At 60.7% G+C, this 23187-nt stretch overlaps 3 protein-coding genes across 7 annotated transcripts in view; all 3 read right to left on the reverse strand.

Moving 5' to 3' along the window:
• Positions 1-174, reverse strand: part of FAM171A2 (family with sequence similarity 171 member A2) — a gene marked incomplete at its 5' end in the record, with an annotated part of 10045 nt that extends 9871 nt beyond the window's left edge. Inside the window, one exon of the mRNA XM_027701162.1 lies at positions 96-174. Within this exon, the coding sequence (XP_027556963.1) occupies positions 96-174 (79 nt within the window). The remainder of the gene's footprint in view (positions 1-95) is intronic.
• Positions 175-1369: 1195 nt separating this feature from the next.
• ITGA2B (integrin subunit alpha 2b) lies at positions 1370-11858 on the reverse strand. The gene is made up of 31 exons (XM_027701175.1): positions 11824-11858; positions 10444-10722; positions 10240-10370; positions 10063-10160; positions 9802-9967; positions 9676-9725; positions 8786-8831; positions 8484-8609; positions 8353-8400; positions 7905-7948; positions 7745-7804; positions 7518-7570; positions 7168-7376; positions 6767-6949; positions 6623-6668; positions 6439-6543; positions 6102-6157; positions 5859-6010; positions 5529-5642; positions 4738-4808; positions 4503-4650; positions 3744-3836; positions 3580-3659; positions 3394-3474; positions 3218-3320; positions 2984-3136; positions 2790-2900; positions 2354-2536; positions 2042-2149; positions 1844-1966; positions 1370-1570 (listed from the first exon to the last, which is right to left on the reverse strand). Exons 1-31 carry the CDS (start codon positions 11856-11858, stop codon positions 1481-1483), a joined length of 3345 nt encoding a protein of 1114 aa, XP_027556976.1. The 3' UTR covers positions 1370-1480.
• Positions 11859-12847: 989 nt separating this feature from the next.
• The window catches only part of GPATCH8 (G-patch domain containing 8), a 53188-nt gene continuing 42848 nt past the window's right edge, over positions 12848-23187 (reverse strand). For all 5 annotated transcript variants that reach the window (XM_027701177.1, XM_027701180.1, XM_027701182.1 and 2 more), the window contains 2 exons: positions 19170-19300; positions 12848-18771 (listed from right to left, as the gene is read on the reverse strand). In XM_027701177.1, coding sequence (XP_027556978.1) covers positions 14952-18771; positions 19170-19300 — 3951 coding nt within the window. In that variant the 3' untranslated portion in view covers positions 12848-14951. The remainder of the gene's footprint in view (positions 18772-19169; positions 19301-23187) is intronic.

Here is a 23187-nt window from a genome sequence, read left to right on the forward strand (position 1 = left end):
GCGCGGGGGGTCGGGCGGGGAGGTCGGCGCGGTGGGGGGGGGGGGGTGTTGCCGGCGGCTCCCTCCCTCGCCCCGCACACAAAGGCCGCTCTCACCGTGCGCTCCCGGCTCCGCCGCGCCCCGCGCCCGCCGCCCGCCCGCGGCCGCCAGCAGCAGCAGCACCGGCAGCGGCGGCAGCGGCGGCAGGAGGCGGCGGGGCCGCATGGTGGCTCCGCGCCGTTACCCCGCCATGCCCGGCCCGCCCGGCCCGTCCGCCCGCCCGCCGCGGGGACCGGGCTCCACCTGCCGGAGCCGCCGGGCACGGCCGCCCCGGTGCCCACCCCCGGACCGGCACCGCCCCGCCGCCGGGACCACCCACCCGGCACCGCCCCGAGACCCCCAGGCCCACCCCCGGCACCGCCCCGAGACCCCCCCCCAGACCCACCCCCGGTGCCGCCCCCCGGCACCGCCCCGAGACGCGGGACCCGTCGCCGGTACCGCAGCGGACCCCGGGATTCCTCCCCGGGACCCCTGAGAGACCTGGACCGCGACTCCGTACCGGCAACGGCATCCCGGACTGACCCTGGTGTCGGCAGCGGCAACCCAGCAGCCACCCCCGATACCGGCACCGACCCCTGGAGCCACCTCCGACAGCTCCCCGAGCCCCGACAGTAACCGCAGTACCGACCCCGACCCCAGGTACCCCCCCCGGTACCGCCCCGAGACCGGGACCGGAACCCGGAACCGCAACGTCATCCCAGGACTGACTCCGGTACCGGCACCGGCATCTTTGCACCGACCCCGGTACCGCACCGGGACCTCCGGGACTCATCCCCGGCTCCACTCCGAGGCCCAGAACGGGGACTTGGTACCGGCACCGGCATCCCAGGACTTCCTCGAGCCTCAGTGTCGACCCCCCGGTACCTCACCGGCATTTCGGGACTGACCTCCGGTACTGCCTCGATCCCCCAGACCCACCCCCGGGACTGACCGCGGGACCGACACCCACCCCCGGTCCCAGTACCAGCCCCGGTCCCGGCCCCCGGTGCCGCACTGGCATCCTGGCAGACATCCACCCCAGTACCGACCCCACAGCACCGCACCAGCCTCCCGGGACTCACCTCCGCACCAACCCCCCCACATCTCCCCCCAGCCCCGGCACTCGGCTCCCCGAACCCCCTGCCCCCCTCCAGCCCCCCAGCACCCACCCATCTCTGTGGTGCCACATGTGCCCCTGGGGCAGCCACTGGGCACACGGGGGTTCCCAAAAGCCCCTCCCTCTTGCCTCTGTGCACCCCTGCGTGTTCCCTGTCCCCTCCCCAACCCCCCAATGCAGGTCCTGGGGAGCACCCCCGTGTCACCCACGGGCAGCACCCAAGTGCCAGGCAGGGATTTATTGTCTGGGGGGGAGCAGAGGGAGGCTGGGGTCCCACGGGCACTCAGGGGAGTCGGGGACAAGGGGGTTGGGGAGAGGGGCACAGGAGAACCACGGGGGACCCCACTAGCCCTGGGCACCCCCGGGCTCCTGGGCCTGGCTGGGCTCCTGTGTGTCCCCCTCGGTGGGCGGCCGTGTCCTTTTGAAGAAACCCATCTGGAAAGGGACAGGGTGACAGCCAGGCCCTGTGGGACCCCATGGCACTGGTCCCAGGGACCCCACAGCATCACCCCCCAGGGATCCCTGTGGCACCACCCCCGGGGACCCCACAGCATCACCTCCCAGCTGCCCCCCTCCCTGTCCCACAGCCCCCACCCACAGGTCTATGCCCCCCATTTCATGGTCCCTCCAGTGCCAGTGAGGCCCCACCACCATGGTGGGTGTCCCTGGTGTCTCCAGTGTCCCCAGTGTCCCCCTACACCCACTCACCTTCCACATGAAGAGGCTGAGGAGGGTGAGGAGCAGGAGCCCGGCCAGGACCCCCAGCACCACCCCCCACACCGGCACGGTCCCCTTGCCCCCGGGGCTGGCACGAACCACCCGGGTGACAGCCTGCGGAGGGACGGCTGGGTGACACTGCTGCCACCACAACCTGTCCCCGTTTCCCCGTGTCCCCAACAGCTCTACCGTGGCGTTGCCGGCGGGCAGGACGCGGGGCTGGACCCGGTAGGGCATGGCCGAGGTGCTGAACCACGCCTGGGACTGGATGAGGAACTGCGACAGGAGGTGCTCCCGCTGGGGACACACATGGGGACAGACGTGGGGACACACGGGGACACATTGGAGACACGGCATCAGGGGTGCTGGCGGCCAACGGGACACCCATGACGCCTCTCATGTCATCCCCAGTGCTGCTCTCTGCAGGAGGGGACATGGGAGGGACGCCCGAGGGCCACAGTGCCACCCTGTGCCCTCGCTGTCCCCAGGAGGGGACAGTACCTGCTGCAGGGTGTCCATCCAGAGCAGGGCGTGAACACTGACCAGTGCCCGCTGGTCCTTGCCCAGGCTGGGCACGTGGCAGGTGATGTCCACGCACGTGGCATTGTCACAGTCCTGAGGGACACGGCAGGTGTTGGGGACCCCCACCCCGGGGGACACCCCCAGCCCTGCACCCGTTGTGGGCTGCAGGTCCCCGGGGTCATCATGGGGCGGGGTCCTCCACCCAGCTCCACGTCCATAGTGGGATGCAGGTCCCTGGGTGCACCCACTCACCGCAGGGATGGGGTCCCCCACCCTGGAGGCACCTCCAGCCCCCTCCCCATAATGGGTGCAGGTCCCCGGGGTCACCCACCCAGCATAGACAGGGTCCCCCACTCTGGCACCCCTCAGGCCCCCCCCCATCACGGGGTGCAGTTCCCCGGGGTCACCCTCTCACCACGGGGACAGGCTCCCCCAGCCCCACCCCCGGGGGCTCCTCCGCCTCCCGGCGCTCCCGCTGGCGGGTGCCGTTCCCGGGCGCTGCTCCCGTGGGACCGGCGATCTCCAGCTGGAAGGAGACAAAGGGGTCACGCCCCCCCCCCTTAACACCCACCAGCGCCCGCGGGCGGGCACTGGCCCCTCAGCCCCTACCTGGGCGGGGTTGAGCTCGGGGTGGTGGGTGCAGTTCATGCCCCCCTCGGTGCCCAGCTCCAGCAGGTAGAGAAGGATGTGGCCGCCCAGCTGGTGGGGGACAGCGAGGCGCAGGGTGACCCCGCTGACGGTGCTGGGACCCTTGTTGTGGAGCTGCGGGAGGACAGGGGGGTGACACCAGGGAGGGGACAGAGGGGACAGCCCCCTGGGCACCCGGGGGGGGCAGTGCCCTACCTCATAAACGTGCTCCACCTTGATGCCGTGGTCCTCGAGCCGCCGGCTGCCCTCCACCCCCTGCCAGCTCGTGGGCAGCACCGTCGTGTCTGGCAGGGAGTTGCTGGCGGGAGAGGGGGGTCAGTGTCCCCCTTTGTGTCTCCCCCCGCCTGTCCCTGTGCCCCCCAGACCCTCACCCTCGCAGCTCCATCTCTGCCTGCGCCTCCACGGGCACCGTCACTGTCACCGACGCATTGGTGGGGCTGGGGCTGTTCTTGCTGCGGGGGGAGGGACAGACACCGAGTTTGGGGACATGCTGAGGACACCGATCCCGAGTGCCAGTGTCCCGACAGAGGGAGGGGACAGGGGGACGGCAGTGTCACCTCCGCAGCTGGAGCTGGAAGGTGATGGCATCCCCCATGTCCTCCAGCCCGGACACGCTCAGCTCCATGTCCACAGTGATCTGGGGGGTAGGAGGGAGGTGGGTGACAACCCCAATGCCAGGGTGGGTGATGGGCACAGCAGAGAGACCCCCCCATCCCCTTACCTGGGCCCCTGCTTTCATGGGGTTGCCCAGCTCGCAGAGCACCACGTGGGTCCCGTTCTCCTTCTTGGGGTTGCAGCTCAGCTTCTCCTGCCCCTGTGGGTGGGGGACACAGGGAGGGGACATGTCATGGACCCCTCTCTGCACCCTCCACCCCGGGGACCTGCATGGGCCGAGGGCAGGGCGTGAGACCCCCACCCTGACACCCCCCACCTCTGGGCACCCCAGTGGAGGGTGATGGCCATGAAGTGCAGGACATGAGCCCCCTGTCCCTGGATCCCTGGGCACCCATGAACACTGGGCACCCACATGGAGGATTATGACAACCAAGGACAGTGTGAGCCCCCAGAACTGGGTCACCCCCCCATGCTGGGCACCCCCTGACACCCATCACCACCTGGCACCCCCGTGGACAGTGATGGCCACCAAGGGCAAGGTGTGAGCCCCCCACCCCTGACACCATCAAGGACACGGCGTGAGCCCCTCATCCTGCACACCCCCCAGCACCCGTCACCGCTGGGCACCCCCATAGAGTGTGACACCCACAGAGGGCAGGGCATGACCTCCCCACCCCAGACACCAACAAGGACACAACGAGAGCCCCTCACCCTGCACACCCCACAACACCCATCACCACTGGGCACCCCTGTGGAGGGTGACAGCTGTCAAGGGCATGGTGTGAACCCTCCACCTCACACACCACCATGGGCTGAGTGATCCCCCCCCACCCCGGGCACCACTGTCCCCCCTGTGGGCACCCACCGGGATGGTGCTCCTGGCTGCCTGGTAGTGGGTGCCAGGGGGCAGCTGCACCCTCAGCTCGGCCTCGAAGGCGCCTTCGCCCGCGTTGGAGGCGTGGGCGCGCAGGCGCAGCGCGGCCTCCGCCCCGATCAGCAGGTGCTGGCTGGGGCTGGGGGACACGGGGACACGGGGACAGGGCTCAGCACCCCATGGGGACACCGGCTACCCCCCTGACCCCCCCGTCCCAGGTGCTCACGTGTCAGCAGCCAGGTGGAGGTCAGGGATGCAGAGATTGTCCTCACCACAGTCCTCCAGGATGATGTGGGTCTGGGAAGGGGACAGGGAAGGGACAGGGAGACCCCCATCTAAGGTGCAGTGTGGGAGGGGGAGTCACTGGGGACAGCAGAGGATACGGGAGGGGAGTTTCTGGGGAGGGGTTGGGCTGGTGGAGGAGGCAGAGGGGACATCCCAGGGGGGAAGATTTGGGACAGTGAGGGGTAGAGAGGGAGTGATTGAGGATGGTGGAGGGGAGAGAGGTGACACCCCGGGGGAGGAAGAGCAGAGGGGATGTCCACGGGACTGACTCAGGATAGGGGACGATACTGTGGGACACCCCAAGAAGGGAGCAGGGACAGCAGGGGGACATCCTGGGGAGAGATTGGGGATGGCAAAGGGGACAGAGGGGACACCCTCAGGGGTGTGAGGTGAATGGGATACAGAGGTGACATCCCAGGAGGGACTGGGGACAGCAGGGTGAGCACAGAAGGTTGGGCAGGAGGGACAGTGGCAGGGCACAGTGGGGGGGCACATTCCAGGGGGGATGGGGGACGGTGTGAGGGGTAGGAGCACATCCCAGCAGGAACTGGGGACAGTGAGGGGGGTGGGTCAAAGTCCCAGGGAGGGGCTGGGGACATTTGGACAGGCTAGAGACCCCGGGGCTGAGCACACCCAGGCTGGGGGAACCCACGTGTGCCCTGGCCCAACCATGAGGAGGGGCCCACCCCGTGTCACCACAGCCATGTCCCCCCACAGCTGCGTCCCCCCTACCTGTGCCTGCACCAGGGTGTTCCCGTAGAGCACCAGCCCCGGGGCCTCCCGGGGCAGTGCCAGGGCCACGCTCAGGGCCACCGGGCTCAGCTTGTCCTTGAACTCGGCCTCGTCCTGAGGACACCATGGGCAGAGCACTGTGGAGGGCACTGCGAGCCCACCCCACCCCAGGACCCCCACCCAACACTGTCCCCATCCCTGTCACCCACCCTCCTGGGACACTGTTGTCCCCAATCCTTGTCTCTATTCCTGTCCCCATCCCGGCCGGAGATGCCACATCCCCATCCCTGTCCCCCACCCTCCTTGGGCTGTGTCCCCCCGTGCCCGTACCCGCAGGTAGGCGGTGAGGTTGCGGCACTGGGGGCGTGTCCCCGGTGTCACCACCAGCTCCTCGCGCCAGGACGACTGGTGTCCCTGCAGGAGCAGGACCCTCCGGGACAGCCGAGGCTTCAGCCGGTCCAGCTGCAGCTCAGCCTCCAGGTCTGGCAGAGCATAGAGCAGGGTGGCATTGGTGACACCTCTGGGGACACACCAGCGGTGCCCGTGTCCCCCCCGGGTGGCGCTGGCACTCACGGATGGCCGAGGGGATGTGCTGGCCCGTCACGCTGACACAAAACACCACGTGGAAGCTGCGGAGGAACAGAACCCGGGGGTGCTCAGGGACCTGTCCCGTCCCCACGGCAGTGTCCCCACAGCAGTGTCCCCATGGCATTGTCCCCCCAGCGGTGTCCCCACAGCAGTGTCCCCACGGCAGTGTCCCCGTAGTGGTGTCCCCACGGCAGTGTCCCCATAGCAGTGTCCCCATTGTCCCTACGGCTGTGTCCCCACAGTGGTGTCCCCACAGCGCTGTTCCCATGGCAGTGTCCCCTCATCAGTGTCCCCACACGGGTGTCCCCAGCACGCGCCTCACCAGCTGACACGGATACCAGAGTCGGGCAGGACACAGTCCAGGACCTCGGGGTTCAGCCCATCGGGGACGCTCAGCTGGGTGTGGGCCACCACCACGGGCTGTCCCCTGGGGCACGGGGACATTGCTGATGGGTGCCAGGGGACCCGGTAGGGACTCCCGGGTCACCGTAGGGACGGGCACTCACCGGTACACGGCCACCTTGGCCGCCCCGTAAGCCCCGACCAGCAGATCTGCGGGGACAAGCGGAGGGTCGGTGCCGGGGTGGTGACACCGGGGTGGCAGGGCGATGGCAGGGCGGTGACAGGGTGGTGGCACCCCGGGGCCGTACCCGGGTAGCCGTTGCCGTCCAGGTCGGTGCCCCCTCGCAGGGCAAAGCCGAAGGCGGCGGGGCCGGGGAAGGGGCTGTCGAGGCGCTGGGTGGGCACCGGCTCCAGCCCTTCGCTCTGCCCGCGGAAGATGAAGACCTGCCCTCTGCCATCGTCACCCCCCTGCGGGGCACCCACGGCCACGTCTGGGGACAGGGGGACGTGAGCGCCCACCCAGCAGCGCCCACCCAGCACCACCCATCCAACACCGCCCACCCAGCACCGCCCACCCAACACCACCCACCCAGCACCACCCATCCAATACCGCCCACCCAGCACCAGCCACCCAGGTGCTCCCGCCCCAGTTTCCCCAAGGTGGGGGCACAGCCTGGCACAGCCCCCCGGTCACCACCCGCGATGTTACCGCCGAAGCCGTCCTTGTCCAGGTCCCCCAGGCTGGCGATGGCGGCGGCGAAGCGGCCGTAGGGGTGGGTGCCCGTCAGGGTCTGGGGGGGTCGGGGGAGGAGATGCTGCCCCCCGCCCAGGTAGAGGTAGAGCCGCCCCAGTTCGCTGCGCTGCCCGTCGGGGCGCCGGGCCATGTACAGGGGGGCACCCACCAGCAGGTCGTCCCGCCTGTGCCCGGCGAGGGGTCAGGGTGAGGGTCCTCACGTTTGGGGGCTGGGGGCACCCAGGGGTGTGCCAGGCGCGGGGCAGCACCTCTGGGTGTCCCCGTGGGGAACTGAGGGGGGGGACACACACAGTCTCGGCTCTCACCCGTCCCCATTGACGTCGGCCACGGCCACCGTGTGCCCGAAGTACGATGCCACCTGGAAAGGGTCCGGGTGGGGGTGGCATCAGGGGAGTGCCAAAGACACCGTGGGGTGCACTGGGTGATGGGCGGGGGGGATCGGGGGGCTGGGGGGGCTGGGGGGTTATGGGGAGGAGTGCAGGGTTGCCGTGGAGCCCCGGGGGGTGCTGAGGGTGGCACAGGGTGGGGGTACCTGCTCGCTGTCGATGCCCCGCAGCCGGCGCAGGGTGTTCCCCGCAGTGAAGATCTCCACCTGCCCAGGGCAGCGTCAGACCCCAGCCCGGGGGGCGACACGGGGGTGACCCCCCCAGCTGGCATCGGGCACGGGGCACTGGGCACCCCCCAGCACTCACCTCACCCTTTGTGTCTCTCTTGTTGGGGACCCCCACCACGTACTCTGTGGGGGATGAGAGCCATGAGTGACTCCATCAGGGCACTGGGGGGGGCATGGGGATATCCCTGGCACTGTTATGGACTCAAGGATAACCTTGGCACTGGTGTGGGCACAGGGATAACCCTGGCACTGGTGTGGGCACAAGGATAACCCTGGCACTGGGGTGGGCACAGGGATAACTCTGACGCTGGGGTGGGCACAGGCATATCCCCAGCACGGGGATGGGCAGAGGGATACCCCTGGCAGGGTGTGAGGGGTATGGGGGCACAGAGACAGGACAAAGGGTGTGACCTGGCACAACCTCTCTCCAGCACCCCTGGGAGGAGGGGAGGTCTCCCCAGGGTGTCCCGGGCCCATCAACCCCCCCGCCCGCAGGTGGCTCTGCCCCCCACGCCCCCCAGCCCTACCTTTGGTTTTGGGGTTGCCATCGAACTCGCCCACAGCCACCGAGTACCCTGCAGGGAGAGGGGCACCAGTGAGCCCGGGGTGCCCCGGCAGGAGCCGGCTGTGGGGCGGGGTGCCCGTGCCCGCTGCTCACCCCGGTACCCGTCCTCGTATTCCAGGGACACGGGCACCGTGGGGCGCCCCGGGGTCCCCAGCCAGAGCAGGGACGTGCCGTGGAAGCGGCTGAGGATGGTGTTCACCTCCACGGAGTACAGGAGCCCTGCGGGACACGGGGGTGGGCGGACACCAGCGCTGAGGGGGCACCCGCTGCCACACGCCCCGGGCTGCCAGTGCCACTGCGGATGGCACTGAGGGGTGGCCCATGGGTGCCCTCCTCTCGCCGTGCCCACCCGAAGGGAGCACTCCGGGAGCACCAGCCCGGCAGGAAAGACTCACCCGTGAAGTAATACCCGCCGGGGGCACCCAGCACCAGCGTGCCGTCCTGCGGGAGGAGCTGATCTCAGCACCGCCCTGGGGCACCCCTACCCTGGCATCCCGCCCAAACATCCCTTATCCTGACGTCCTCCACCCCAGTACTCCCACCTCAGCATCCTTTATCCTGGCATCCCCACCCGGGCAACCCCCCAAGCATCCTCACCCAAGTACCCCCCCACCCCAGCACCCTCCATCCTGGCACCCCCACCTATCTCCCACTCCAGCATCCCCCACCCCAAAATCCTCCACCCCATCATCACTCATCCTGACATCCATGACCTTGACATTCCCACCTTGGTATCCTCCTCGAGCATCCCCATCCAAGTATTCCCCATCCAAGTATTCCCCACCCCAGCATTCCCCAAGCATCACTCCCAAGCATCCTCACCCAAGTATCTCCCATCCTGGCATCCCTCCCATCCTGGCATCCCTCCCATCCTGGCATCCTCCACCAGAGCATCATCCATGACCCTGCCATCCCCACCCAGGCTTCCTCCACTCCAATATTTCCCACTCCATCATCCTCCACCCTAAAGCCCCCACACAACTATCCCACATCCTGGCATCCCCCCACTCAACCATCCTCCACCCCAGCACCTCCACCCAAACCTCCCCACACCCTCTTCCCCTCTCCTGGCACCCCCACCCCAGCATGCCCCACTCTCTCATCCCCATCCTGGGGTCCCTCTCCCTGGAATTCCCACTCCAGCGTCCCCCACTCTGACACCCCCACTCAGGTACCATTCCGGCCACACCCTCTGCATCCCTGGCAGCATCCCCATGGGAATCCCAGGGGCACACCGGGCACGCTGCCCCTCGAGTCCCCCCGATCCCCCCGGGCCCCCTCTCACCGGGGTGACGGCGGCGCTGAAGCCGATCTCGCAGTAGCGCTTGTCGTGCTCTGCGGGCACAGGGCAGGGTCAGACCGACACGGGGCGGGGGTACCCCCCGTTCCTCACCCCCTTCACCCCCCTCACCGTAGTTGTTCTGGCGGTAGGTGTTGGCCATCGACTGGTCCCGGCAGGGCGAGTACCAGACCACGCGCCGCAGCCCCGGTGTCGCCACGAAGCAGGTGCCCGTCGGGGTCCGGAACGCCTCCTCCGACCCTTCCATGGCGTTCCAGTGCTGCAGCGGGGCGCAGGCCTGGGCAGGGGCACGGGGATGGCACAGGGTGGGTGCCCACCCCGCCGTCACCACCCACGGGTCCCCAAACCCCCCTCCCCGCCGGCTGCACCCACCACCAGTTTGCCGTCCCAGCCGGTGACGGACGCGCCCAGCCACTGGTGCGACTTGTAGGTGTGGAATTCCAAGGTGCCCCGGGTCTCGGTCTCGTCCCCTGGGGGAGCGGGAGAGGGGGATTTTGCGGGTCCGGCACACGCCCTGTGCCCACCCAGCACCACGCGGCGCCCACGTACCTGCGGTGTCGATGGGGAGGGGGCGGCAGGGGGTCTCGTCGGGGGGCCAGGAGCAGAGGAAGACGGCGCCGGGCTGAGCCACGCCGGGCTGGGAGGTGTTGGCACGGGGGGCCCCCACAGCCACGCTGGGTCTGGGGGGCAGAGGGGGTGTCATTTGGGGGGGCGGGTGCCGCTCCCGACCCCGGCCCCGCGGTGTGTCCCTACCTGCCCTCTGTCACGAGGAAATCCAGGGCGAAGCCGAAATAGCTGCCGGGGGGTCCCGTGTACTCGGTGGGGGGTTCCTGGAGAAGCCCCAGGGTGGGGGGCAGGCGCAGCCCCCCGAGGAGCAGCAGCACCCGCAGCAGCCCCATGGCCACCCCGAAATGTGGCCACAGCCCCGGCACGTCCCGGGGCGGTCCCGGCTTATCTCGGAGGACGCACTCGGGGCCGGGGACAGCAGTGATGGGGGGCACAGGAAGGGCCCCCCCGAACGCGCATCCGCTCCTGCGGGAGCCAGAGGGGTGTGGGGGGGGATGTGCTGGGTCGGATGTGGCCGGAGCAGGGTGGGGGGCAGGAGGTGGCAGTGCCACCGAGGGACACTGGGAGGGCTGGGGGGACAGGGGGGCAGCACCGCGCCCACCAGCAGCCGCCCGCCGGGGCCGAATCCAGCCCGCCCTGGGGTGCCAGTCTCGGGGGGGGCTATTTCGGGGTGCAGGCAGCCCTGGCCAGCGGAAATGCGGCGGGGAGGGGGGAGGACAGCAAGGCACGGGGCTCCTGCGTCGTCCCCAGTGTCCCCTCCACAGCCGGATGGAGCAGACAGCACTGGCCCCACCAGCACTGGGCATTGCCTGCAAACTGTTTCCCCCCCCTTCCCCAGGGTAGGGACACCCCAAAACCCTCCTAAGGGGCTGGGCAGCACAGGGAAATGGCTCTGGGAAGGGGATGGGTGCCAGGTGGGGGCACAGCCCACAGCCAAGAGAAAAAAGGGGGTTCCTGTCCCCCGTGGAGGAGCCAGTGCCCCTCAGCCAAGCCAGGCCTGGGGCAGCTGTGGGGGCTCAGCCCTGCCCGGACAGTGGCTGAGCCCCTGAACCCATCTGCACAATTAATTTAAACTCAATTAATTAAGGACCCTCAGGGTGCCTCGGGGCTCCTCGGGCTCCTCATGCCCACCCAAAGCCCATGGCAGGGACAGGCCCCGGAGCATCTCCCTGTGATCCAGTCCCACCTGTGAAACTTCCTTTCCATCTCTGAAGCTGCAGGTGGGAAGCAGGACAGAGGGGTCAGGGGGTCCTGCAGGGCACAGGGAGGCCACCACAGTGCCCAAACGGCACCTTGGCCCCTGAGGGGAGACACAGCCCCAGAGCCTGGACTGCTCCAGCCCTTCGGAGCAGCTGCAGTTGGAAAACAGCTGGAGCAGAGCTCCGAGTTGGGAAGGATTTAGCTGAGCCCAGCTCAGCTCTGTGCCCCGGCAGAGCAGGACACCGGGCTCAGGGGCAGCTGCTCCTCCTCGGGTGGTCTCATCCCCCGCTGGCAGCAGCATCCAAACCCTTCTGGAGCCCACACCAGGCCCTTCAAGGCCTGTGATTCCTTCTCCCGTTGAATTACTTATTTCCCCGTTCCTTGCGGCTCTTCTGCACCATCGCTCATCAGCCTCCCCGGCCCAGGGCCACCCAGAGGACAGACAGGCAATGGCAGGTGGCACCCTGTGCCCCCACCCTGGCAGTATCCTGGGGTTTGGATTTTTTTCCTTTAACTAAATCAGGACTTTATTTAGAAAAGGAGAGGCGGGTGCTCCTCCCCCTGAGCTCTCACGGCTTCTGACACTCGCCCAGGCTGGAACAGCAGCACAGCCTGGGGTGGAGGGACCCCAGGGGCAAAACCCCCAAAATCCCATGGCATGACCTGGGCAACCCCAAGCTCCTCGACCACAGTGGGGACAGTCCTGAGGAGCAGCTGAGGGAGCTGGGGGGGCTCAGCCTGGAGAAAAGGAAGCTCAGGGGGGACCTTCTGGCTCTCTGCAACTCCCTGACAGGAAAGGGGAGTCGGGCTTTGCTCCCAGGGAACAAGAGACAGGAAGAGAGGAAACGAGCTCAAGGGAGATTTAGGTTGGATATTAGGGAAAATTTCTTCCCCAAAATGTTTGTCCAGCCCAGGCACAGCTGCCCAGGGAGGTGGTGGAGTCCCCATCCCTGGAGGGATTTAAAAGCCATGTGGCACTTGGGGACATGGTCAGTGGTGGCCTTGGCAGTGCTGGGGGATGGTTGGACTCGATGACCTCAGAGGGCTTTTCCAATCTGAACAACTCCATGATTGCAGGACAAGGCTGCAGCCCAGGTCAGGAACTGCTGAAGAGGGAGATGGAAAAAAAGGACACGAGGGCTGACAGACCCCCAACACCACAAGGAGCTGCTGGAGGAGTGTGGAGAAGCAACACCATCCTCCTGGGCAGGAGCTGCTGCCCTCCCCACCTTGGCTTCTGGCCGCTGTCAGATGACACAGGAATGGACATTTCCTCTACCTTACAAGTAAAATATTACCATTAAAATATGACCCAAGCATCCCCTACCACAATTTAAGGAGAAAGCCACCTGATGCAGCAGCTCCACGCCATCACACACCACCACATTTGTTTTTTCCACAAATCATTGGTTTATTAGAAAGGTTTTTTTCCCTCATTTTACAGCATATATATATATTTATATATATATCTTATGTGACAAAGTTAAATACAGTCTGTTTATGCTCGTTAAGTAATGACAGGTTAATTATTTTTAGCGCTATCCTGGAAGTCCAAAAACAACCCCGGGATGGGGTCGGGCCCTACAAAGCTCAGCTCTGACAGTAACACTGAATTGTTGGGTATTTACAGGAAATTGAGTCCCTTTTTGTGACCCCTGTGTCACTCTGACCTGCTCCAATTTCTCGTTTACACAGTGAGGAAGCTCAGGAGGGTTTGATCCTTTGACTCCGTGCTCCAGGACGGGACAGGGAAGAGGATGAGGATGGAGAAGGGGACAGGGATGCCACTGCATCCCCTCGGTGCCTGCTCTGAAATCTCACCCTACAGAGCCTCCCCGAGGTGCCCCAACCACTGTGACACGAGGGGACCTGCACCTGCAGTGCCCGTGTCAGCAAACCATCCCCTGGGATGGGACAGGGAAGCTCCCACAGGCACTGCTGGGAAGAGCTGGGAAACCCCTCCTGGAATAAGTCAGGCAGCCCCAGCTCAGTGTGACCCCGTGTGTGGGATGGGAACGGTCCCAAGGCTCTCCTGCACCAGGAGCCTGTGCACATCACTTTTTCAAACAGGGGAAAAGGAAAGAGGGAAAAAAAAAAGGGATATCTATACTCTGGGAGACACTCTGAATTCCTGCTGCTCCCCACGCTGCTCCAGTGCCCATTCCTATGGCAGGGAGGAGAGCAGCACCTGCTGGAGTCACCACTGCCCCCACCCCCTCACTGTGCCCAAGTCTCACCTGTTGGTTTGTTTTTTTTCTTCTGCAAAATTCTAAATGAAGGTTTTTTTATTTTTTTTTTTTTTTACATTTTATAGTACATAAAAACTTCAAAAATACATGAGCTTGATAAAATATACATGCTTAGTTCGTTCTGCATCTAGCTGAAACTATAAATTGAACCTTTACAAGTGTCTTGGGTCACCTACAGCAAACATATTTACACAGAAGCCACCAGAACAAGTACCACTAAGAACTGGCTGTAAAAAATATTATTGCGATATACTACAAATGTAACCTTTGATAGGAGCTACAAAAAGCAGCATCTTTGTTTACAGAGTTCAGTGCAATTCTTTACATTAAAAAAAAAATAATCCTATAAATTAATAAGGAAACAACCATCAGTGTTACAGAGGAAAGAACACGCTTCACACCCCCGGCCGCGCTCCTCGTCCTCTGTATTGCTTCAATTCCTAACAGGATTTTCCTTCTCTCTCCCATCCCAGTGCCTTTTTCCCAACACCACAGAAGATGGAAGTCAGAGTGATTTCTTTTTTTTTCCCCCCCTTCCAGGAGAAGAGTGGTCAAAGCCCAGACTGGAATTCCCAACCCCAACGAGCAGCTCTCTCCAGTCCGGGATATGCAGGTGCGGTCCTGGTGCAGAACACGGATGCAGGATGGAGAAGGATGGGAGCTCTGGGCACACACACAGCTCCTTCTCCTCTTTACAGTAAGATCTTACTTCCACCTTTGCTGCTCACACCAAGAAAAAACCCACATGTGCAGTGACAGGAGCCAAGAAACCTTCTGTAAGGCCTGAAAACTGAGGCCTCCTCGCTGGGATCCGCAGCCGACAGCTCCCGAATGTTCCATCGCCAATTACACACCGGATTCAATCATGCTGACTATTTTAATTAGATGACCTCATTAAAAGGATTTTGAGAGACCTATTAGTGTGGATGAGACCTCATTTATTATATACAAGGCGGCAGAAGGAAGATGACCAAGTGTAAGAACCCGGGGGGGAAAAAAAAAGCCTTTCCAAGTGTCTCGCTGGTCTGCAGGTGAAATGGTTCTTCTGGAACGGTGCTGGCTGCGTGCACGGAAGTGTCGGAGCGAGACATCCCTGGGAGTGGATATGGACAACGCTGCCGCCCAGCCCTTGAGCCTCCGGCTTCTTTGGCTGCTCAAGAGTGACAGGAAACGCTCAGGCCTCACCCGACCGCTGGATCAGCTCCAACCCCTTCCCAAAACTCCGAGGTTCCTTCGTTCTGTCCTTCATGTGCCGTGGCTGGGTGGGTGCTGCAAGTCCTGTCCTGAGAAAATGGGGTGCAGCAGGGGGTGGAGGTGCAAGGCCGTGGCGGCGGCGGCGGCTGCGGGCCTCGGGGCCAGGAGGGTCGGGTAGAGAGCGTGCGGGACCGGGTGGAACGTGAAGGGGCCCGGGTGGATGGCTGAGGCCGGAATGATGTGGATGGGGTGGCTGGCCAGGAAGGTGGCGGGGTGCCCTGGAATAATCGAGTGGGTCAGGTGGGATAAGGAGATGGGCGTCAGGTGGGGCTGGGGGATGTGGTGGACCTGAGCGAGGGGCTGCGGGTGGGGGTGCGGGTGGATGCCGATGGCGGCGGCGGCGGCGGCGGCGTGGTGCTGCAGGATGGCGTGCTGCACCGTGGTGATGGACGTGGCCGAGGCCGCCGCCGGCTGCTGGATGTGGATGGGCTGGAGCGCGGGCGCTGCCGGCGCCAGGGCCGCAGAGGCGGGGAAGGCCTTGACTTGCTTGGCCAGGAGCTGCTGCTGGATGTGCTGCTGGGCCGCCTGCTGCAGCTTGCTGTACTTCTCCATCTCCTCGGGGGTGAAGGTGATGGGCTGGCTCTCCAGTGGGGCCAGAGAGGAATCTTCTGCCCCTTCCCGATCCCCTTCCATGCTCGGCTCGCCGCTCTGAGGCACATAGCCAGGAAAGTGCTCGACGTCTGGAACTAAGGGCATCATACTGGTTTCCACTGGGACCGGCTGGCTGCCCCCATCCATAGGTTCCAGCCCGTCACCATCGCTCGGATCCGAGAGGAAGTTGTGTGACATGACCAGATCTCCGGAGCCAAAGCACTCGGGGAGCGCTGGCGCTTCCAGGGGAATCGACGGCATCTCCACGGCAGGTTCGTCACGTTTCGGCTCATCCAGAGGTTTGTCCTGAATGACCATCACCACATCTTCCAGGAGAGACTGCCCAGCCAGCTGACCCTCTTCCATGCCTTGGGAACCGTCCTCAGCATCCGACAGCTCTTGCTCCTCACCCCTCTCCAAGCCAGACTCCTCGTATCGTTTGGAGTTCGGTTTCCGCACCGTTGGCAGCTTCCCGATTAACGGGAGAACCGGTTTGTTGCCTAAGGAAGGAGGAAGTTTCGGGCCAAAGTAGCCCTGGGGAGGATCTTTGAGCTTTATGCCCACCTTGTTTGCCCCCGCCAGCACCTCGTCAGCCACACAGGGCTTCTTCTCAACCTTCCTGGACTGAATCTTTTCCAAGAGCAGCTTTGCAGTGACAGAGTTTCTCTCCTCAGGACTGCAGTCCCCTTCCGAGGCCCGCCCCGTGCCAGAGCTGCTGCTGTTCTGGGAGAGAGAGCCAGATCCTTTCAGATCCTCTCCTTTGCCCTCCTCTTTCTTCAGCAGCGATCCTTCACCTCGGCCTGTCCGGAAATAGTGCGGGGATTGGGAGCGATAGATCTTGGACCTGATGAAGTCCCTCCTGCCAGACCTTCTCTCCTCAGGGCTCTCGTGGCCCCGTGAGCCCTTCCGTGACAGGGACCTCTGCGAGTGGCTCCGGGTGCTGCGGCTCCGGTCCCGGCTGTAGCTGCGGCTCCGCTTCCAGCTCCGACCCGTCACACTCCGGCTCCTCCTCTTGCTCCGACTGCGGCTGCAGCTGCTGCTGCGGGTCCTGCCCCTGCTCCTCGATCTTGACCTGCCCCGAGGGTGGGTTCGGCTCCTGCTCCGGCTCCTGGACCTGCTCCTGCTCGAGCTGTAGTCATCTTCCGACGAGGAGTATTTGCGCCGCTTCGAGCGGTGGTTCGAGCTGTTGTAGTCGGAGTCATCCTCCGAGTCCTGGGAGCGCTTGGAGTGGCAGCGGGAGCGGTCGCTGTAGTCGCTGTAGCTGTCGTCGGAGTAGCTCCTGCGGCGGCTGTACCGGCTGTGCTCCGAGGAGGCGTCGGAGCTGCTGGAGTAGGACCTGTGGGAGGAGTGCCCGCGGCCCGAGCGGGAGCGGCTGCGGGAGTGCTCGCTGCCGGAGTCGTAGTCGTCGCTGTACTGGGACGGGGATTTCTGCCGGCAGTGCTTCCCGTGGGAGCCCTCGTCGCTGTCGTAGTCGCCGCTGCTCTGCCGGCTCCGGCGGCCGGGCCGGCCCTGAGACGCAGCCGGGCAGCGCCTCCTGGCAGCAGGGCCCTGCTGCAGCTCAGTCTTGTGTTTCTTGCTGCCGTGCTCTTGGCAGGAGTTACCCCCGTCCTCTTTTTTACCGCTGCTTCCCTCCTCGGCAGACAGGGATTTCCTCTGGGACTCCTGGGAGCACCGCTTTTTCTTCTGGAAGTGGCTGCAGTCTTCTGACAGTTCGGGTTTCAGCACCCGGTCCGACTCCGTCGAAAGGGAGGATTTGCCTTTTTTGTGCCTGTGCCTTTTCCGTTTCTTGGGTTTCTCTTCCCCCAGCTCAGCTTTACGGCCCTTTTCCTCAGCTTCCTCCTTGTGTCTGCGTTTGTGTCTGCTGGACTTTTTGTGCTTCTTTTTCTTTTTGTGTTTATGGGACCTCCCCGATTTACTCTTCCCCGTTATGCTCTTACTGCTGTCCTCCCCCTCCCCCTTACCGACGCTGCCCAGGCCAGACTCCTGCTTGCTCTGGGATTTGTTCTCTGTTTTCACAGCAGAACTGTTGCCTACACTTTCGCCCTCCTTGGCTTTGCTCACCTCACCAGACTCTGTGCTCTGACTGTTGTCTTTACAAAGTCCCCCCGGATCCTTGGATTTCTCTGCCCCTTTCCCTTTGGCATCTTTGTTGCGGGAGAGCTTGAAGTCGAAGTACAGGGGGTTACAGCTGTAGGACACAGAGGGCTCAGCTTTGGTGAATATGAGCAGCTCCGAAGGCCACTGCAGTGTTGTGCTCTCATCTTTACTCAGAACTGGGAAAAAAGGTCCTGTCGGGTGCTTTGGTCCCTCAGAGCCATCTCTGCAGCCCGAGGCAGGTGGAGCAGCTTCTTTAGCAGTGTCTGGCTCGGGGGGTTTGCTCTCTGGAAGGTGTTTGCTCTCCTCTGTACTTTCATTCTCCTGGATGTCTTTTGGCTCTGTTTTGCCCTGCTGGGATGTGGTTTCAGTAGTACTCTGCTCCTTCTGCTGCGCCGTGCTCTCAGTGGCTTTCTCCGTGTGCTTCCCGGGTTTGGGTTTGGGGGAAGTCCCCTTTTTCACTTCATTTGTGTTTTTTTTGTTCACATTTTCAGCTTCCATTTGTTCGGTTGACTTCATGAAAAGCAGGAATTGAAAATTGGGCTTCACTTTACAGTGGGCTGGGGGGATGTAGTGGTAGTACTCTGGTTCCACGGCCGTTGGTCCATCTTCTCTCCTCATCTTCTTCAGTTTCGATAAGGTGCTGGCCAGGGACCCGCCGTCCTTGTCGTGCTGGTCATCGTCCTCCTTGCCGTCAGAATTGTTGGTGCCTTCTCCCTCCCCAGACTTCTGCAGGCTGCCAGCCTCTGAAGACCCCCTCTCATCCCCTTTTGCCCCATCTGAAGAGCTGGACTCTTCCACATGGTCCTTGAAAACAGAAGCGATGGTCTCCAGCTTCACCGGGGTCTTCTTCGCGAAGGAAAACGACACCCCGATCTTCTGCAGTGGAGTCCCCAGAGAGCTCTTGATGCCAAAGCTGATGGCTTGTGCTGCCTGAGAGGGCGCCTGGCTTGGCATCACACCCTGTCCTGTGTTCAGGAAGCCTCTGTCCATAGTCATCTCTGCAGCCTGGCCAGAACTCGTCTGGACGAAGGAGCCGCTGTTGGCTGCGGAATCATCGTCGTCTCCACCTTCCTCATCCACGGCCACAGTGGTGGTTCTGAACATGGGCCCACTTCCAGGAGCACTGTGGGAACAGGGGAGAGAGAGAAAACAGCTCACTGGTGTCCATGTACCTCTGGAGTGGGATTCATGCCTCAGCTGAGACAGTCCTACACAGTTCAAGTGCTCTTGTACCCACGCACACGCAAAAAATAACATTATACAGCCACTTGGGAGATTTTAATAATATTAAATAACTGAAGAATATATATTGATGGATAAAGCACTTTGGGGATGCTCTGGATTATCAGTTTAGTGAATTCACTCCTACCAAAACCACAGCATGAGCCTAAATGTTAGTGTGAAGCTTCACCTTCAGAACCTGCACAGGATTCTGGAGCAGGAGTGCCAGCACTGCACAGGGCTGCAGCCCCCCTGTGCTCCAAGGGTGCTCCAAGGGTGCTTGGGACCACCCAAACTCACCACTCAGGTTGCCTCCTCTGCTCAGCCAGCTCGTGCAGGCGCCGGAGGGCCTTCTCCTGCTTCCTCTCATCCTTCCGTGACCTCGAAGAGACATTGCGAGCAAATTCCCTTTGCTTGAGATCTTTCAACCTCTGAGGCAAAAGAAAGCAGGGACAGATCAGATCAAAGCTGTTTGTGCTTTCGTCCAAGAAGATCTCGTTGCTGTAGCACTGGAAATTATGGTGTCAAGCCCCTCCCCAGGGACATTTATTGAGCCAGGATGGAGCAAGAGCATCTTAGCTCAACAAACCCAACGGAGCACAGCGCCATCCTCCCAGCAGCTAAAGGAAAACACAACCACTGATCACTTTTGGCTATGACTTCACATCTGTGTACATCCCTTTCCAAACAACGTTACTGGTTATCTTTAGCACGGACAACAAAGCTGACTTCGAAGCAACAAGCAAGTTCTGGAAGGAAAAGGGGGGAAAAAAGGAGGATTGTTTATTTGCTGCTCTTGCAGGGTGCTTGACAAACAGTGCATGACACGAGCCTGAGGAGCACGGGCCAAAGGACAGGAGGGATTAGCTGGTGCCAGAGTTACCTAGGAATGACATCTGACAAAAGCAATGTACCAATTACATTGGAGAAGGAGCCAAAAACCCCATGCAAATGATTCCGTAAGCAAATCAAGGATACAACATACACCACAACCAGTTACTTGCTTTCCTGACAGTAGTTCTGAGATGCTCTCTCAAGAAACAAACTACTCTAAATGCAGGAGGGTCTCTTGGGGTTGAGTACTTTGGGGGGCAGAAGCACTGAGTTCCCCAGAAATCTTGAGGGAATAAACACAATGCCAAGGAATTTCAAACACCCTGACATCACTGAGGAAGTCTAGGTAGTCAATTTTCATAGAAAATAAACAGCCAAGACTTCAGAACGTTTTGGAAAGTCCTTGTCTCAGAGCACTAGGAGAAGAGGCTGCTGGTTTTCCTTGGAATATATGTGGATATTCACAACACTTTTTTAGGGTGCTCTGCAGAAGTTGAAGTAACAGAAAGCAGCAAAGACAGACCTCTACCATCCTGAAGGGACTCACTGTTCTTTTTCAGTGCACAATTCAAAACCTTTTCAAAAGGCCCAATTCCAGAATGCATCCTGTACTCAGCTTTTGAAAGAAGTTTCATGTTTTTCAGGCATTTCATGCAGGGCCTGAGAGACTGATGGGACTCAGAGCAGGAGTCACTTTGGAACAATTCTCGTACAGGATGTACATAGCACTGGTGAATTCTAAATACTTCTGGCTGGCTGACTCTGCCTCTTTCCTGGAGCAGAGTCAGCCTGCCACACACAGGAACAGTGGATCTGGAAACCAACCCAAAGCTCAAATTAAAGGAATTAAGCTGGCCCAATGTAAAGAGAACATTGCTTTGTGAAAAAGGGGAAAACTGGACGAGACAGAGGATTCTCTTACCTAATTGTATTTACTAAATGTGGTTGAGGTGCTACCAAAATCAGAGGGGAAGACACACAAAGAAGATACAGCTACAGACACCAGTAGAAAGAAACTCACTCTTGTGATCTGGGCTCCAAAATTAGAAGGGTTTGCTTTCAATACATCAGCTGAAAACGTCACATCACAAAGAAAAAAAGAAAGTAAAAATATAACAAGAGTGGAAGAGAGGAAAAAAAATAAAAAAAAATACAAGCAAGCATTACTAGAGAGCTGTGGGTGTGTGGTGCCAGCTACTCTACAGAGCAGGAGAGGAGCCAGCAGAGCTACAGGACCAGGACAGGGGTCTGGAGAGGGGGACACAGACACGGACACGCACGGACACAGCAATGATCCCACCTGGAACAGCAGAGCTACTTTCACCAGGACAAGTAAAGGGCTCAAGGGTTTTGTGGTGTATGTTAAACGTTGAAGAGTAAATTTTTTTTCCAAGAGGGAGGAAAAAAAAAACCAACCCAACTAGATGGGACTAAAGCAACGCCATCGGCTTTTTCAGGCTGATTTCGAAAGCGTGTCTGAAATGCTCCGGGAAGTCACAGCCACCAACAGCTGACAAAACTATTTAATGGGGGCTGGTGCCAAGTCTCGAGATCACTCACCCATTTGGAAAAAAATATGACCCAGCTATTTACACCAGACATGAACTGTGACCTTTTCCTTTCAAGAGGAAGGTGCGATGGTGCACCCAGAACCCCTCCAGCCCCTGATCATCTCCCGGGGACACAAAGTGGGCTCAGAGTTGTTGGGAATAATGCAGCTGCCCCCCAGCTCTCCTGCCTTCACTACATGGCAATTTGAATGCAAACAGAATTAAATGCCCTTTTTTAAATGCTGACCTTTGTGTGTCTTTGCAGCCCCAACCTCCCGCTCTCAGCACTTAGAAATTAGAGGTGTGAAGCAAATGAACCACCCCAAAGCACCTGTAACCCCACAATATCCACCACAGCAACTCCCACCTGCACCCAAATCTGTGCCCTTCAGGGTGACAAACCACTGACTGTGGTGTTGAGGCTGCTGAGAATCTGTTACTCCTCAAACTGGGGAAAAGTTGGTCTGGCTTTACACAGGACTAAGAGATCTCAAGGCTGAGTTTCTTTTTGTCACACAGGAGCCAGAAGGAAGAAGGGTCTTGCTGGGGGAAGTACAGGGTAGAAAAGCTCCACAAATGCACCATGCCAGCTCCTTGGGAATGTAAAATATGGAATGTAACACAGTTCAGCTTATTTGACTGCCCTAAAACAATGCACCTATCATTGGAAATGACTCCTCAAGTTTGCAAGAGACCTGCCTGGACTGCGTTATCTTCCATAAATGCACCCTGGGGTAGGGAAAAGGGGGACAACAAGAGCCCAGACTGCTCATATGTAAAAACAACTCAGGAATGAAACTCTGAAAATAGCCAGAACTTCTCCTGACTGGGGAGAAGCAATTCCAGGCCTGAAGTACAATTTTCCAGCATGAAGGGAGCACATGGAGCACTGAAATGCTTCTCATACACTCCAGGCCTCAGCCTTCCCAGAAAGTCATCTGAACTAAACAGAGACTTAAGCCAGGCTTACACTAAAGAAATTTCCACCTAATCCCGAGGCGAGTGTTCATTATTCCAATCCTCCAAAACCTCTAAATTCCTTTTTGGATTGCACCATGTGTTGGGGTGTGAGGGAGGCTGGACAGCCACAGAACTGCCCCTTCCCCCAGCACAGCAGAGAAATTTCAGCAAGGATTTAACACAGCCACTCCATCATCCTTGGGCAGCTTCTCCCCTCCAAAAGGAGCCCTGGGAAACCACCTTCTTAGGGTGAATCCTGCCTTTTTAAAGTCTTCTCATAGTGCTGAGCAAGACTATGATTTTTTTCAACAGGATTAGAGCCACCAACCTGTATTAAATCAAACACAAGCTTCATGCTACTATAGGATTTCAAAATTAGGAGGCATTTTTTGCTCCACGGGCAGTGTGTTTTCTGAGGAAGCAGCAATGTATTATCAAGCTGTCGGATGATAACGACAATCAAGCCAAACTCTGCTGGTTTATTGCTTCAGCTGTCAGAAGGGCCACACCAGTGAGTGAGTGACCAGCACATTAGGACACAAATCACCAGCACTTATATGAAGTTTCTCCAGATTTCCACACTCTGGAAGCAGCATTTCACTAACCTCCAGCCTTCCTGTGTTTTATTAATAGCTGCCACCCCCCTCAGCTTTGTAACAAAGAAGAGTATTTTAAGTTTTCAGCCTTGTTTCTAACAAAATCATCATCTCTACATTTCCCCAGGAGTGCAAATGGAGCTCCTGAAGAGCAGGTTTGTTATCAAATCTGCAGCTACGTCCGGACTCCAGCACAAAGAGGCCACAGTGATGGATTATCTCCCGATCCCTGCGTGGCTCAGGAGGGGCTGAATTGGTAAAATCCACCATCACCTTACAATTCCCTGCAAATCAGCTTAAACCAGCTGCCCTGCAGCATCTCTGAAAAGCTCCAGAGCCCAGCACAGGCACAGCAAAATGGGGAAATAAAGGGGGGGG

The sequence above is a fragment of the Neopelma chrysocephalum genome, unplaced genomic scaffold (assembly GCF_003984885.1).
Source record: "Neopelma chrysocephalum unplaced genomic scaffold, ASM398488v2 Primary Assembly neopelma1_150, whole genome shotgun sequence".
Classification (NCBI taxonomy): Eukaryota; Metazoa; Chordata; class Aves; order Passeriformes; family Pipridae; genus Neopelma; species Neopelma chrysocephalum.

Bases quoted from the DNA above. Each gene is read 5' to 3' on its own strand.
- ITGA2B (XM_027701175.1), bottom strand. From the start codon at position 11,858: ATGGTGCAGAAGAGCCGCAAGGAACGGGGAAATAA. The intron at 7,377-7,517 runs GTGAGAGCCGAG...CGCCGGGCACAG, and splicing joins GCCGACGTCAATGGGGACGG to GCGGGACGACCTGCTGGTGG. The intron at 3,137-3,217 runs GTAGGGCACTGC...GTCCTCCCGCAG, and splicing joins AGGTGGAGCACGTTTATGAG to CTCCACAACAAGGGTCCCAG.